Source organism: Eptesicus fuscus, chromosome 9, assembly GCF_027574615.1.
Source record: "Eptesicus fuscus isolate TK198812 chromosome 9, DD_ASM_mEF_20220401, whole genome shotgun sequence".
In the NCBI taxonomy this organism is placed as follows: domain Eukaryota; kingdom Metazoa; phylum Chordata; class Mammalia; order Chiroptera; family Vespertilionidae; genus Eptesicus; species Eptesicus fuscus.
In genome coordinates this window covers 84713854-84731155 of record NC_072481.1, presented here as the reverse complement: position 1 = coordinate 84731155, position 17302 = coordinate 84713854, and the positions used below count along the sequence as shown (strand labels likewise).

Here is a 17302-nt window from a genome sequence, read left to right as displayed (position 1 = left end):
CTGGAAATGCCATCTCTGGGCAGCTCTATCTTTCTCTAGATTCAAGTTCGGATACTCCTCCCAATCAGAGGCGAAATATCCACGCAGGAGAAAGTGACATTTTCATCTCCCCAGCCTCCCTTGCCCCAAAGTTGTCTCCTGAAAGGTCGCGTCGGTCTGGGTTTGCGATTAAAATCACTCTCAGATCATCGTCAGGAAGGTCCGGAGGAAAGGTAGAGAGGGCCCACTCGTCACCCCCTGTTTTATCCTCAGACTTTCATCGTGTTAACTGACCACCGAAAGTCATTGCAATCCTGTCATCCGGTTGCTTTTTACGTTGCTTTGTCTTTCAGAAGTTACAACAATTGACACTTTATTTTTTTACAAATCGGTATTTCGTTAATTTGATAGTTTAACCTAATGTATACTTTAAAATGTTTTTAATATAACTTCAAAAATAATTTATAATTACCTCTGAGAATGCACAGGAATTAATTTCTGGTCTTCCTGTAAACATTGTTAGAATATTTATTGTCTCTATAATTTTGGGATGTTCCTAGAGAGCCCATATCTTTCAAAAACATAAACACAAGTTTTAATGTTAAAGCAAATCAATTAATCATGTACTTATTTTCTAAATGGATTCTGGTATCCAAATAAATGTCATAGAGTCTGCACCATATTCCATTTACAGAATTCCATTTACAGAATTAAAATGCACATATTCCAAATCTCCCTAAAAATGTGTCTGGGTAAAACATGTTAGTAAAACGAATCAGAGTGAAGATATAACAAAATAAAAATAAACCAATCGATGTGTTCTCTATTTTATTATCTTTCATTTCCCCTGAAAGACTGAATGCATTAACAACCATATGGTTTGGAAAGGCGTATTTTTCCTGAAAAGTCTGAAGATAATGGATTATGATGTTTTAAAGTCTAATATTAACAGTTTCATTATATTATGTTATATTGTTATATTACCATATTGTTTTATTTCCCACAGTAAAATGTAAACTGTATTTTGATTATTGTTTATTCTTCTTCAATTCTTTCCTGCAGTTAATATTTGCCCTGATTCAGAACACTTTCTTTTTAAAGCTGGCTCTTCCTTAATTACTATTTTGATATTTTAAAAGCCCATTAATTCAAGAGCAAGGAAGAAGGCTTTGAATTTGCTAGGTTGGTATTAAAATGAATAAATTAACATAAGTGCATTTACATCATCTTTCCCCGGAAAGGGATATAATGAGCTTTGAGATAAGTGTCATTTCACATGAACTGGAGGTGGGACGCACAGTCCTGGGCTGACAGCTGAGATTCTGGTTCTAGTATGTTTTGCTTGGAAATAAACAAATACCTTCTGTAAATGTCATAACACGAAATACCCTTAACATCTAGTTATAATTCAAGTTGATTTACACCTAAAGAATGTTTGGAATTGAGGTTTTTTTTGTTTTTTGTTTTAATAAAGAAAACACCAGACCAATTTATTTTTGCCACCGTGTTCACATACCAGGCCACCTACTGGCCTAAACCTGGCCATTAGTACACATACTTGTCCGGCTAGAAGAAGTCGGTAGAAAACAAACTGGATGAAAATATTTGCTTGCTTTTTTGGTTTTGTTTTATTTTGACTGAATACACCGAGGTATTTTTTTTTTTTAAATAATAACTCCCTAACCGGTTTGGCTCAGTGGATAGAGCGTCGGCCTGTGGACTGAAGGGTCCCAGGTTTGATTCCGGTCAAGGGCATGTACCTTGGTTTCGGGCACATCCCCAGCAGCGGGTGTGCAAGAGGCAGCTGATCACTGTTTCTCTCTCATTGATGTTTCTAACTCTCTATCCCTCTCTCTTCCTCTCTGTAAAAAAATCAATAAAATTTTAAAAAATTAATAACCTTTTTTTTGTGTGATATCAGGAATATACTCAAATTTGGTTCCTATGGTGAAAGTTCAGCCTTAATTTATATCAATATTAATGGACCCAAACAGCTCAAAAGCTGTTAAAGATGGAGAGAAACTGCTCGCTGAGGCAAAGGGGCACCTATCAGTGTAGAATTTTGCAAATATAGAATGTTTAAATGACGTTGTTCACATTCTTTGAGGAATCTCTTAAGGTGTGTGTGCGTGCGCCCAGGTGGCCTGGCCAGGATTGTTGTTCTTTGCAAGCGTGCCTTGCACCTCAAACACTGGATTCCAGTGGGCTTCACGGGCGGGTTCAGCAATTAGACTTCCTGGCCAAGACTGGAATCCTAGAGCCGCGGTCTATCCGGGCTCTCCCGGCAGCCGCCCAGCCCGCGCGGGTCTCAGGAGGCCGAATCGCGTGAACTTGAGCGCGGCGCCGGCCGGAGCCTCGGGATGCAGGCGGTGAGTGGCGCGGGGAGAACCCCGGCGCCCTTTCAGCCCCGGCCTCCTCTCCGCGGCTCAGCGGGGCGCGAGGGCGCGCGGTCCGCCCGGCTCGGGGCGCAGAGCCCCGGGTGCACGCCCAGCCAGCGGCGCGGGACGCCGTGCCCCAGCCGCCGGGGAGGAGCCCTTCGGGGAACCTTTGAGCGCTTTCTCCTCTTTAGATTTGCGTGGAGTTTATTGGCAGCTTTCAGTGCGAAAAGAAACCTCTGGTCCCTTGCTAATAGAGCGCTGGGGAAGGAGAAAGTGGATCATTAATGCTTGGAAGGCAATGAGATGTTTCTTTGCAAGTTGCTTCGGATGTTTGCCTAGCGCGTTCCCCACCTGGCTGCGCACGCAGTGCGGTGATGTTAACCCGCCGGCCCGGGTGTGTGGTTCCGAGCGCCGGGACTTCAGCCAGCCCGGGGAAGTGATAATCCTGAAAACGCAACCAGGGGTGGGGTGTGGATGGGCACTACCAGAGCCAATACTTTCCAGCATTTATTGAACGGAATGCACGGATGGTGAGAAAAAAAAAAGTTTAGGTTTGGGTTTTAAAATTCACCCTATTTTTCATATTTATAAATAATGACAATATTGTAAAATATACTGACGTTTAAGGATATGGGGCAAGTACATAGAGAAGTAGGGTTGTCCGCCCAAGCTAGATTTTTAAAAAACTTTAGGAGAGATTTTAAAAAAGATTTCTTTTTGTGTTATACTTTTAAATTTAATTAATTAGGAAGAAGCGAGCAGATGAGATGCGATGCTGTCACTTACAATAGTACAGTGTGTTGTGAAAACCAAGAGGGCAGACCCAGGGACCACTTTTTGAAGAAAATATGTAACAGTGTGCTGCTGTTTTGTAAATTCCTGCTATAGTTGTTGAAATACATCTTTTAAAACCTTATTTTACAAATTCTTGACAGCCTTTCTTCTATTTGATAGTTCTCAGTATAGAGTTTAAATTTACCTATTTTGTGTGTGTTTATTACAATGATGTTTGCTTTGCTTAGTGTGATAGCTGAATTTCTCATACATAGTGCTAAAGAGGTTGGCTGGTTGTTTTTAAGTAGTATCTTACTTAGACTTAAAATCAGGGGCATGAGCAAACAAAAATTTTTGTTCAATAAAATAATATGAACCTTTATTTCTTTTGTTTTATTTTAAAAACTTGAACTGAATTTTTAAAAATAAAAATTAAAACAAACACTTTCATTGTGCACAGGAAAAGGAAGGCCCTTTGCAGTCTATTAAGGAAGACGACGGCAGCGGAATGGCCCAGGATGCTTTCTACGTAAAGATCAAGTTAATTTTGTGGTGTGTGTGTGTGTGTGTGTGTGTGTGTGTGTGTGTGTGTGTGTGTGTGTGTGTGTTGCTTCTCCTTCCCTAATCTCTGACAACCAATTATCATGGGGTCTTGTGATAAGTCTAAGGTAGTCAAGCCATCTTGTGCCAGGCACTATTCTAGATGTAGGTAGACAGTATTGAACAAAGCAAACATAGTGTGTCCTCATGGAGCTTACAGCCTGGCAGAGAGCCAAAGAAACAGGTTACCAGGGTTACCAGCTAAAGGAAGGTAGGAGGAGGAAAAGGAACAGGGTATGTGATGGAGACTAATTAAGGGCGGAGGAAGGTACTTGGCTTACTTTAGATAAGGTCCTGGAAGGCAGACCTGAAAATGGGATACTGAAGCTGAGATTTGGGGGGTGACAAGGAGCCAGGAGGGTGGAAAGTTTTGGGGAGAAGAGTTCCAGGCCCCCAATAGCCAGTGCAGAGGCCCTGAGGCAAGGCAGAGTTTGACTCATTTGAGGACTCATTGCTGGGGAGGGCAAGCAGAGGAAGCTGACAGAGAACAAACCAGGCAGAGCCCTGCAGAGCAAGGCAAAGGGTTGGGGTTATTTCCGAGCGCAGAGAAGCCAGGCAGAGTGTTAAGCAGGTGGAAGGCTGAGGTTCTGAGTCAAAGAACCTGAGTGTGAATCTCAGCTGGGTGATCTCGTGCAAGTTCTTAACCTTCCCCAGCCTCCCCCAGCCTTGCTATTATTATCCCCAGATAAAGAAACCTCTCAGAGTGGTGGAGAGGATTAAATGGGAACATCTGCAGAACCCTTAACACACTTGGCACAAAAAGGTTCACTATGTGGTAACTTAAAGAAAGTAATGTTTAAATATTTAATTTCAAATGCTGTCCCCCCATTTAAATCTGTACTGAGGATAAGTGCAATTTTGGGCAGTATATGGTAAAATGTCTCCTTATTAAAATAACATTACATGTTATAATTTAGTCTGTAAGATTGGATTGGATTTTTAAAAATAAAAAAATCACATATCTGTAGCACAGATATTAAGGAAGTGCATTATTCAAGTATATACTTAGAAGTATGTCTTGGCTAATGTTCAGAAAAAATCAGTTTCATCCTGGCAATTCACATATGTATCAGCTTTCATTATCTGTCATTATTAGTGTTGAAGTAATTTTCTTCCTTTTATGATCTTTCATGTCTCTTGGGTGATATTAGGTTTGAATTTTTTAGTGTTTTAGAATTTCTAACATTAGTGATAATTAACACTCTTCACCCTCAGATATCTGTAACTCAAGTGCAATTTCTCTTAAGTCAGTGGTTCTCAAACTTTAGCCTAATGATAATCACCTGAACAGCACCCTCAGCGTCCTGATTCCTAATAAGTCTCAGGTGATGCCCATGCTACTGGTGGTCCAGGAACCGCATTTGGAAACTGCAGGCATACCGCATTTTATTGTGCTTTGCTTTATTGCACTTCACAGGTGTTGCATTTTTTACCAACTGAAGGGAAGACCTTCTGCCAGCAGAAAGGTTATGACTGGCTTTGTTGCGATACTTGCTTCATTGGGGTGGTCTGGAACGGAGCCTGCAATATCTCCGAGACGGGCCTGTACTATCTTAAGCCAACGAACTTGCTCACTGGCTACATGACTACTGCTCAAGATATAACTCTCTGTCTTACATTTACCTTGTATTATTTCCACACTGAATTATTGTTGAGAATACTAGTTACAAATGTTACTACAAAATTAATGTTTTTTGGGGAAAAGTAATTTGCAAACTATCAACTTTCCAGCTTCAATCACTTATTATTGATGCATTCCATGGTAAAGGATTTCAGAAAATAAAAGAATATTTTCAACAGAGAGGGAGCCACATTCCTCAAAAATATAATCATCTTAAATTATACCATCTTGACAAATCTATAAATAAGGCAAGTAAGTTGTTTTGTTTTGTTATCTGACCAGAATACCAGTGTGTAATGATACTTTGTCAGGCTTTCCCTCTAGTTTTATTTAAATGTAATTAACATACAGCACTGTATAATTTTAAGGGATATGGTATAATGATTTGACTTACATATGGATGTGAAATGATTGCCACAATAAGTGACAATCTGTCATCTCATAATACAAAATAAGAGAAAATTTAAAAAATATGTTTTTCCTTGTGATGAGAACACTTAGATTCTACCCTCTTAACTTTCACTGTAAGACTTCTAACTTAGTGTGGTCTCATACCTAGGAACTGGATAAAAATGAATTTCAGTATGTTTCACTGTTGCTGAAATGTATTCAGCGGTTCTTCATTGATGGCCTCAAAGAAGATGAGCCTTTGCTAATTCAGCAGGGACTGATCCCAAAGATAAGTGTCCTGTTTTAATTTTGTTTTGGGTTACTGAAAGAACTAGAGTGGATTCAGTTATCTCATTAAGTTTGGTATTTTCTGTTCCTTTAAAATCAAATATGAAAAGAAATTGGTAACAAAGTTTATTGCCCACGAGAGGCCCAATGCACAAAATTTGTGCAAGAGTAGGCCTTCCTTCCCCCAGCTGCTGGCACCAGCTTCCCTTGCAGCCCCAGCTTCATCCAGAAGGTCGTCAGGAAGGATGTCTGGTCTAATTAGCATATTACCCTTTTATTATTACAGATATCCAATCAAAACGTGAATTTAACATATGTTTCCTGATGGAGGTGCTGGCAGGGCACTTTGGGAGCCTACATCCAGGAGTCAGACACCACCTCCTTCTCCCCTTGACAAACCAATGCAGTGATCCCATGTTTTTATTATTTTAGTGAATTTGACTCAGGAATATAGGATGAGAGGAGTAGACTATTCCATACTTCTTCCCCACCAAAGGCTCTAGAAGTGTTTTAATAGATGTTCGTAACAAGACTGGACCTAGATAAGTTATCAAATACTTCCCCTTGCCACAGCCCACTTTTCCAACTTTCTAAAAATCCCAGTTAAAGCAGAAAAAAAAAATGGCAAAAACATTTTTTGCTTATTCTAAGTCATCCCAATTATGAAATTCTATTCTGCTTTTTAATTAACTAGAAGGTAACATTATGGGTGCCTTATAATGGCATCTGGAAGCAAAGCAGAGTTCCCTTTTCATGGTGAGATTTTGCAGCCCTGGACAATTTATTTATTGGTGAGGAGATGGCGGGAGATAAAGGTGCAGAAGGGTGATCTGGCTGGTAATAATACCTTTGGTTTACCCCCTGGACTGGACTGCCTGAAATTTGTTAAGATCTGGTTGGGTCAAGGAGATCTGTCTCTGCCTCCCCGTGGCCACCTGTCCAGGGGAGAAAGAGTAAACACCAGGCTTTTCCTAAGCCCTCTGGGGGGATGGGGATGGGGGCGGTGGTGAAGGACTAAGGATTGTTCTTATACAAACTGTATGTATTTCATTTTGCATTTATTTATTTTGTTGTTAATCCTCACCTGAGGACATTCTCCCATTGATATTTTAGAGAGAATGAAAGGGAGGGGGAGAGACAGAGAGAAAAACATCAATGTGTGAGAGACACATGGATTGGTTGCCTCCTGCAAGAACTTGCAACCCAGCTACCTGCCCCTGACCAGAACCAAACCCAAGACCCTTCAGTCCATGGGCCTACTGCTCTATCCACTGAGCCAAACCAGCCAGGGCTCATTTTGCATTTAGCCTCACCTACCTCCCTGATACACACTCATGCAGAAACAAGAAGTAGGGAAGAGAAGTTAAAACTTCAAAGGAAATGGAGCAGGACTTTCCCAGGGGTACCTTGGAACCTTAAGCTGGTTGTTGGGGGGATGTGTTGCCATCTGCCCCAACTTGAATTTTCTATTTTGATTTAAGATACCCTCCCAAAGGTTTAAAGTGTCAGAGGAAATCTACACTGGCATTTTTTTTTCTTTTCCATTTGTTCTCTCACAATTCTGTTATATTCATTTTTTTTATTTCTTTATTGATTAAGGTGACACATATTAGTCCTCATCCCCCCATTCCCATCCCCCACCGCACCCCCCTGTTGTCCTTAACCATTGGTTAGGCTTGTATGCATGCACACAAGTCCTTTGGTTGATCTCTCCCCCCTACCCCCACCTTCTCCTACCCTCCCTCTGAGGCCCGACAGTCCGATCAATGCCTCCTTGTTTCTGGGTCTGTTCTTGTTCATCAGTCTATGTTGTTCATCATTTCCACTAGATGAGTGAGATCATGTGTTACTAGAAATATACTTATAAGAACCGAATTACACTGGCATTTTGAAATAAAATAGAAATTTCTTATTCTGTTGGAATCCTGATTGGTGATTTTTTAAAGCATGTGCTGTTGTTCATGTAAGTTTTGCCCAAGAAGAATGGACTGATATTATCAAAGTAGATGGGATATTAGACTCTGTACTGATAAAGCTAGTTGTGTTTGCAGGTCAATAAAAAATGTGCTGGGATGTTACTCTACACAGAATAAGAATTTCCTACAGAAAGGAATGTACTTAGTCCTGTACCCTAAGATCCAGGAGGATTAAGCAACTTGTCCTATACCATGTACATAATGAGTAGTAGCTATTGCATCTGGAAATAACTCTTTCGTCTGGACTTCTGGGAATGACACCGCTGTGGAGGCAGTTAGTGCTACTTGTTAGACTATGTATGATCATGGCATATAAATGGGTTCAGGAGCGACTTCCTGGCCCTAAGTCTTGACCAAATAATGTGGCATTTCCCCTACTTCTCTGTATCTCTACCCAACCGATATATTTTGATGCACTGGGAGGGAGGTTAGGATTTGGGGAATAAATAGAACGATGAGCAAAATGTATTTAAAAGCATGTACTTTTGAGTATGGATATAGGGAGGGAGAAACTACGCCTTAGCAGTGAGTTCTGTATGGAGACATATTTCTTTCCTCTGCTGGAGAAAAGTGCTTCAGGAGGTGGATGATCTAATCTAATGCAAACATTTGTCTGATTTGAGATAAAAGAGACATTAGTTGAAACACAGTAGTGGCTCTTAACCTGCTGTGCATTAGAAATGCTGGAGCCCTAGCTGGTTTGGCTCAGTGGATGGAGCGTCGGCCTGTGGACTGAAGTGTTCCAGGTTCGATTCCAGTCAAGGGCACGTGCCGGGTTGTGGGCTAGATCCCCAGTAGGGGGCGTACAGGAGGCAGCCAATCAATGATCCTCTCTCATTATTGATATTTCTCTCTCTCTCTCTCCCTCTCCCTTCCTCTCTGAAAGCAATAAAAAAAAAAAAATGCTGGAGAACTTTAGCAGGCACTGCCTGGGTCCCATCACCAGGGATTCGGGTTTACTGGGTCTGTGATGGGTCCCAGGCCTGCGGGTGTTTCAGGGCTCCCGGGGTTCCCCTCATGTGCAGCCGACGGTGAGAGCTGATTGATTTGTTCATGGTTTTCAGCTGGTGTGCTTTGTGCCCTTGGCTCCAAATTAGACAGCTTCCAAGCCCCACTCCTGTAAGAATTGTTCATCATGAGCTCATGCCACCAACTTTGTGCTCAACTGATAACTTCTAGCTATGCGTACAGGGCTTTTTCTTTTCCTTTTTTTGTAAGAGTGAAAATGGCCTTTGCTTAATTGAATAAACATGTTGTAGGAGGGTTTGTAGAAGTTTATTTTAAATCATACCAATCCTAGCAATCTAATATGAATAGATTATATATATGTATGCCTGTAGAAAAGAAGAATCTCCAAGTAGCTGGAAAAGAAAGGCAAAAGAAATGTAGCCAGATGTAGGCTTAGTTACTGTACTATTGTACTTCTGGAGCACGTACCAAATTCTGCATCTCTTTGGATAGCTTGTCTTCTACAGCTTCCCGGAGGACAGGGACTCCTCCTGTGCTGGGAGGCTCATTTATCGCGTCACCCTTCCTCGCTAGTCCCTTCATGTGCCTTTCTGGCATTGCTACTGGCCAGGCCAAGTCTAACCATTCTTGCTGGTATCTGAGAACTCATTGCAACTCAGTAGCAGTGTGATATCATCCTGTAGTGTTCTAAATGGAGGCCTCAGAGCCAGGCCCGATGGAACTGATGGATGGGAAAAGGTCTTTCAAATTATTTGCTCTAGTGAAAGAATTACCTTATGAAATTTTATCGAGTAGGGAGTAGTTATGCAGTCATGGGAGTTCCATCTGTGTTTCTTCTTGTTGTGTACATGGCTACCTGGTTTAAAAGAACAGTAGAATTTCTGACCATGGAAGAAGATCTAGCTTCAGACACATCCCTGACTAATGTCACAGAAGACTTCTTTGACACAGTGCTGGTAAGGATGGGGGTGGATGCTTCACTGAACAGATAACATTGGTAATTTGCAGGAATCTTTGAGTTATTTCTAAAACTTACATTTTTCTAACGTGGGTTTTACTAAAAATGTTATTATTAGAATATTATGTTAAATAGAAACAAGCATTAATATAGATAATCACTGTTATAAAAAGATGAGGGGTTTAGTTTCATACATACTCGTATATTATTCACCTGATTGAGAGTGATATGCTGATTTTAATAAAGTGAAGATCAAATAGGATTTCTTTAAATTTTTTTTCTACTGAATTTAAAGTCAATTCTGCCTGTTAGAGAAATATCAGCATTAATGTATTAACATTATAGTTTATAATGTTTTTTTAATACAATCTTTACTTTTTCTTGTTTTATTAGATTATTTCCAGGAGGAGTAGTAAAGGTAAGTGAATTATTTACCATTAATTGCCTATTTACTTTTTATTAATAGAATATTCTGTTATAGGGAGAATATTTATTGAAATGATATATAAAAGCAAAGTGGGTTTAACTGTTATATTTGCATTTATTGCCCATGATATGTGATGTTGTTGTTGTAAAGTATGTCTCAGCCTGAGGTCCACCTTAATTTAGCTGCTCCTATTCCACTGGCTACCTGCTCTATTCAGATTCAGAGAGCCACTTTTGTCATGAGAAACCAGCAAAGTTTAGCTCTTACTGATTTGACTTAGAGCTAATTCAGATGCCTTCTCTGTCTTTAAGAGTGTAAAAGGTAAATTTTTAGAATATTTTGTAAGTTATACTGATAATTCTGTTTCATTTACTCAAGTTAAAGGTAATTGGATCTCTTGAATTTTGATACTATGGATTCAAACACACTTAAAATATTTGAACATTTCAGAAATTGAGGCCATCTTAAAATGGATATGTCCTCTTCCTATTGTCTAACTTCTTATTTTTCTTTTGAAAAGCTGTTATTAAATTGAGATTGTATTCTACAATGGATGGTATTTCATAAGAGAGGAAATTCAATGCTAGAAGATTAGGTATATGGTGTTTACTTGATTTTAAAAAAAGTCCCCCCTATTCTAAGTCAGTGGATCCAAATACTTTCAAGCCAATTTTTTATGAACTACATAAGTAATAGTTGCTGTCTCTAAAATTGATTAATGAAATACACAATGGTAAAACTACTTTGAATTTTCTAACATTTAAAAATAAATTTGTCTTTTATTACAGCAGTGGATATCACTGCATATTTGGAAAAAAAATATGAGAGAGATCTAGTTAGTACACTGCTCTAGATGTACTAACTGTTTTAATCAGCCCCAGCTGTCATCACAAAATACCATAGGCTTAGTGGCTTACAACAACAGAAGTTTATTTTCTCACAGTTCTGGAAGCTGGAAGTTTGAGATCAGAGTGCCAGGATGTTGGGTTCTGGTTAGAACTCTATTCCAGGCTTGTAGATGGCTACCTGCTTGCTGTGTCCTCACATGGCAGAGAGCAAGTCAACTCTCTGGTGTCTCGTCTTATAAAGGCACTAATCTCATGATGAGGACCCCACCCTCATGACTGCATTTAATTCTAATTACCTTTTTTTTAAAAAAATAGATATTTTTATTGATTTCAGAGAGGAAGGGAGAGAGAGATAGAAACATCAAGGATGAGAATCATTGATTGGCTGCCTCTGCACGCCCCCTACTGGGGATCGAGCCCGCAACCCCAGGCATGCGCCCTTGACCGGAATCAAACCTGGGACCCTTTGGTCTGCAGGCCAACGCTCTATCCACTGAGCCAAACCAGCTAGGGCTAATTACCTTTTTTAAGGAGCCCATTTCAAATGCCATCACATTCAGGTTAGGGCTTCAACCTATTAATTTTGGGGGGAAACATGTAAATCCATGGCAATGACAGTTTGTGCTTAGAGCCCATTCTGGCCACATGTGAAAATCTGCAAGTGTCAGATTTTCACATGTGACCTCTGACAGTCATTTTGCCATGGGTATTGTCCAGGCTGTACAGAATTGGGAACTAATCTCTATCTTTGAAGTACAAAGATGTTTTCACTGACATTCCCACATCCTCCTGCCATTGGTAGAATTATTCCTTCCATTTTGTTCCAAGATTTATGTCATCTTACTGGATTGTTCTATTTTATAATTCCTTTGTTTTGTGCTTTACTATATGGGCTATATTTTCTTTCACAATTTGCTTCTCTCTAGTGATTTGAATGGCTTATGTTCGAGTTTTATTGTACTGGTAGTTACTCTTAATCTAATTATCAACATCAAAATTATAGCACCGTATTGTTTCTTTCTACTATATAGCAAGGAATTCAACATGTTTTTATTCCTCCTCCATCTTTTACCCAGACTTATTTAGTTTAATCTTGGTTTTAGGCTTGGATAATGGGTATATCTTTGTAAACAGTATTTGCTCTTTGCCTTGTGCTGCAGTCCTATTTACAATAATTATTTAGGGTCACTACCAACCTGTTTATACTGTGATGTCCTCATTGTTCTGTGTTATCTCCATCTGCTATAATATATTTGGAAGAGTGTTATTGGTGTGTGTGGGTTGGACATAGTCAGAGCTTCTTATTGTTTAAGAATGCCTTTGTGGCTTTTATACACTCTTGCTTTGCAGATTCTCATTGTCTTCTAATATTATGTGTTGAGAGCATTGCACACACAACAAGTTTGTTTTAGGTGGTTCTTGATGAGTTATATTGAATCAAATCTTACTTGTCCCTTTTGGGACATTTTATTCTTTGATAACTTTATCAGTTAGAGCAGCGTTTCTCAACTCTGACAGTATTGGCATTTGGGGCCAGATAATTCTTTGTTTGGGGGTGATTGCTGTCCTGTACATCTAGGATGTTTGGCAGTCTCCATAGCCTTGATCCACTAGATGCCAATAGCAGCCGCTCCTACTTCCCCAGTTGTAACAAGCTAAAAAAAATCTCCAAAAATTGCTAAGTGCCCCCCTGGGTGAGGGTGGTGGTAAAAATCATCTCTAGTTGAAAACCACTGAGTAAACGTGTTTTTTGGTATATGTCACAATATCTAGTTTAAGTAGGCTTGGATGATAAAGATGAATTACAGGCACAGGAGCTAAAAAGTCCAGAGACAGGAGTTTCAGGAGAAGTTTGATTGTGGCTATGTGCCATTCACTGCCGTTCTTTCAATTCTGCCTTCCTCAGAGTCTCGAGTTTGCTTTTAAGTGGGTCTCCCTTGATGGTTTTTAGATGGTGGCCAGTAACCAGCACTTTGTGCTTCTAGGTTCATGTCCAGGGAAAGAAACTTCCTCTTTCTTCAACCATCAAAAGAAAGCCCTAGCTTTGCTCTAACGCATGCCCTCCTTAATGAACCAATCACTATGAAAAGATGAATGGGATGTCCCAGCATAGCTTAAGCCAATCAGGATCCACCCCTGAAGCAAGTCCAGTCCCATAGAAAGACGGCTACATAACAGAGGAAGGGAAAGGATGATGGGAAGGCACCAAAAAGTCCATTACAGTTACTCCTTCTATTCTAGTCTCTTTGTAAGATTATCTGTTATTCATCCATGACATCTTATTTGTCTTCATATGCATCATTTTTTGTCATTTCCTCCCCATGTATTTTGAAAGCAGTTCTTAAGTTTTTCTTGGAAGCCATCGCTTTAACTAATTCTGCTCATTGCTTCCAGTGAAGACTTGAATTCTGCTATCACATCTTTGCTTCCTGTGTGTGGGTGTGATCTGCCTCTGCTTAAAAAAAAAAAATTTTTTTTTATTGACTTTTTACAGAGAGGAAGGGAGAGGGAGAGAGAGTCAGAAACATCAATGAGAGAGAAACATCAATCAGCTGCCTCCTGCACACCTCCTACTGGGGATGTGCCCACAACCAAGGTATATGCCCTTGATCGGGATCGAACCTGGGACCCTTGGGTCCGCAGGCTCTATCCACTGAGCCAAACCAGTTAGGGCTGCCTCTGCTTTTCTCTCTCTCTCTCCCTCTCTTTCTTTCTTTCTTTCTTTCTTTCTTTCTTTCTTTCTTTCTTTCTTTCTTTCTTTCTTTTTTTCTTTCTTTCTCTCTCTTTCTTTCTCTCTCTCTCTCTCTCTCTCTCTCTCTCTCTCTCTCTCTCTCTCTCCCCCCCCACCCCCTTTGTAGTACACTTTGTATTACAGAGAACTATTTTTCCTAGATTTTCTTTTCTCTCCCTCTCCCTCTCCCTCTCCCTCTCCCTCTCCCTCTCCCTCTCCCTCTCCCTCTCCCTCTCCCTCTCCCTCTCCCTCTCCCTCTCCCTCTCCCTCTCCCTCTCCCTCTCCCTCTCCCTCTCCCTCTCTCTCTCCCTCTCCCTCTCTCTCTCCCTCTCCCTCTCCTCCCCTCCCACCTTTGTAGTACACTTTCTATTACAGAGAACTATTTTCCCTAGGTTTTCTTATCAACTGGCTGCCTGCTAGGTTTAGCCAAAGGAAAGAAATTAGAAGCAGGAAGGAGCAGAGAAGGCATTTCTCCCCTCCCTTCTGCAGAGGTGCCACCTCCAGGAGTGTCTGCAGAGTCTCTGTGGCTCTGGCCCATTCATGTTACTAGAGCTTTTGCTAGGTGACCTTGACTCCTGGGATCTGGTAATACCTCTTCCTCTAGGTGACTTTGGGGGAGGGTGCAGCTGGGAGGGGGCTAGTAATTATGTTAATGATGTTAATTTCTGGGCCACCTCATTGTTTCCAATTTGACTTCTTAGTTTTTTTCATTGTTTTTGTAATTAATTTCCTGTATTAAGTTCCCTCAGATTGAAATATCTAGAATAACTTCAATTTTCATATTACATGTTTCTTTCTCATTTACTTCTGTGTTCTCTATGTTCATCTTAGACTGTTGCCTTTTCTTGCCTTATTCTTTCCAGCATCCATTTGATTGTTTTAAAATTACATTTTCAGGAAAAATTCAGATGTTGGATTCCTTCATGTTTACCTTAGGATTTCTGGTGACAGAAAAGACAGTAAATCATTTGATTCAACAAGAGGTAAGTTGCAAGTAACAAAACAGATAACAAAGTAGAAACCTGGGAGAAGCTTGTGCATTGGTCCCTGTTTTGTTTCTTCCCTATGGATGCTTTTCTCCAACTCTGAACAGGCTTTGATGACTTTGAACAGCATTTTGCAGGCTGTACCTTGGGAAGAGAGAAAACTCCCCTCATCAGAAGACCGGTGTCGTCTCATGTAAGTGAACTTGTACTCAACTATGTGATGATGTCAGGCAGAATCTCTCTTTGTTTTCCTCAGGCCTGATCACTTCATTCCTTCCTTCAGCAAATGCTTTGCACTTACAACGAGTCTGGCACTATGGTAAGCAGTGAAGAAAGACTGAGGAAAAAAGCTAGCGTTTGTTAAGCTTTTCTTCTTTTAGTAGTATGGGTTGTGTGTGTGCGTGTGTGTGTGTTGTGTTTTTATTTTTTATTTTTATTACCTCAGGTGTTTTAAAAATATATTTTTATTGATTTCAGAGAAGAAGGGAGAGGGAAAGAGAGATAGAAACATTAATGGTGAGAGAGGATTATTGATCAGCTGCCTTCTGCACACCCCCCACTGGGCATCAAGCCCACAACCCAGGCATGTGCCCTTGATAGGAATCCAACCCAATACCCGTCAGTCCCCAGGCTGACGCTCTATTCACTGAGCCAAACCAGCTAGGGATGTTTTGTTTGTATTTGTTTGTTTTTAGAAGTATGGATTTTTTTTTTTATAGTATGTTTTGTTTTTGTTTGTTTTTAGTAGTATGGGTTTATAATTTTCCCCCCATCAAGTTTGTGAGGTAAAATGCTTTCTCGGGCTATAGATAATTTTTTCACTGTCACTGTAAACTAAATTGCTAGTTACTCATGGGACACTGTTGAATACAGATCCTGCTGATAAACTGCTTGGCTTCAGATCCTGATTTTGCCATTTATGCTCATTGCATTATCTAGAGCACAGTCTTAACCTCACTGTACATGGGTTTGCTTGCCTATAAAATGGAGCCAACATTAATACCTGATTGATAGTTAAGTACTGATTGAATCAGGCAATCCATTGAAAGTGATGAGCACATTACCTAGTAGAGAGAAAATATACAAAGGTTACCAACTATTAACATACCAATAGGGCATGGGATTTATATTGCATTTTGGTGCCTCACTCACAATTACGTAGTCTGGGGACATTAAAATTTGGAGTGAAGGTTCTAATGTGTGACCATGGAAAGAGCAAAACCAGCCCCTGTTTTGAAACTGAACTTAAACCTATGACTGTGAGCTAACCACTAACTAGCATTGCTGATGTCAGAGTGGCACACAGTTCTTCATGTGACAAGCAGCCATGACTGCGTGAGGAAGGGCGACGAGGTTTACTATAGTGCAGGCCTGGGAGAGGTGACTGGTCAGCATGAACTCATTGCTATCATGTTTGTCCATTTAGCTAGTCTTTGCAGGATGCAGTTTTTCCACTAAGGTTTTCCTAAAAAAATATTTATTGAATACATTAGGGAAATCATTCTTCTCTTTAAAAAATCCTCACCCAAGGATATGTTCTAATTGATTTTTTAGAGAGACCCCTATCCAGTTTGGCTCAATGGATAGAGCATCGGCCTGGAGTCTGAAGGGTCCTGGGTTGAATGCCGACCAACGGCACATGCCCGGGTTGCAGGCTTGATCCTCAGAAGAGGGGGCGTGCAGGGGCGTGCAGGAGGCAGCCAGTCAATGATTCTCTCTCATCATTTTTTTTTTTTTTATTTTATTGATTTTTTTACAGAGAGGAAGGGAGAGGGATAGAAAGTCAGAAACATCGATGAGAGAGAAACATCGATCAGTTGCCTCCTGCACACCTCCAACTGGGGATGTGCCCACAACCAAGGTACATGTCCTTGACCGGAATTGAACCTGGGACCTTTCAGTCCACAGGCCGATGCTCTATCCACTGAGCCAAATCGGTTAGGGCGATTCTCTCTCATCATTGATGTTTCTATCTCTCTCTTCCTCTCTAAAATCAATAAAAAATATATTTAGAGAGAGAGGAAGGGGGAGAAAGAGAGAGAGAAACTTTGACGCAAGACAGAAATATTGATGGTTGCCTCCCGTAAGCGTGCTGATCGAGGATGGAACCTGAAACCTTCAGGTGCAGGGAACAGTGCTCCAACCAACTGAGCCCCCTGGCTAGGACACAATCATTATTCTTAGTGGTGTATTTAGACTTCGATAATCACCAAGTTATATATGAAAGTCTGGCTACTCCAACCTTTTTTCAAGTGTGTTAAAAAAAAAATCAAACTGCCTGTTAGACCCCTGAGTGTAATCCGAAAGAAGACAATGATACTTTTAGCTCTGTTCTGAACAGACTTAAATGCACAAATTACCCACATCATCTTAAAAC

The 17302-nt window shown here is 40.5% G+C and overlaps 1 protein-coding gene across 1 annotated transcript in view; it reads left to right on the top strand.

The window, feature by feature from the left end:
- Nucleotides 1-2339: 2339 nt before the first annotated feature.
- SYCP2L (synaptonemal complex protein 2 like) overlaps nt 2340-17302 on the top strand; it is a 68697-nt gene continuing 53734 nt past the window's right edge. The window contains exons 1-8 of the mRNA XM_028152457.2: nt 2340-2348; nt 3592-3660; nt 5463-5600; nt 5912-6031; nt 9824-9931; nt 10327-10351; nt 14837-14922; nt 15033-15118. Of these exons, the coding sequence (XP_028008258.2) occupies nt 2340-2348; nt 3592-3660; nt 5463-5600; nt 5912-6031; nt 9824-9931; nt 10327-10351; nt 14837-14922; nt 15033-15118 (641 nt within the window). The remainder of the gene's footprint in view (nt 2349-3591; nt 3661-5462; nt 5601-5911; nt 6032-9823; nt 9932-10326; nt 10352-14836; nt 14923-15032; nt 15119-17302) is intronic.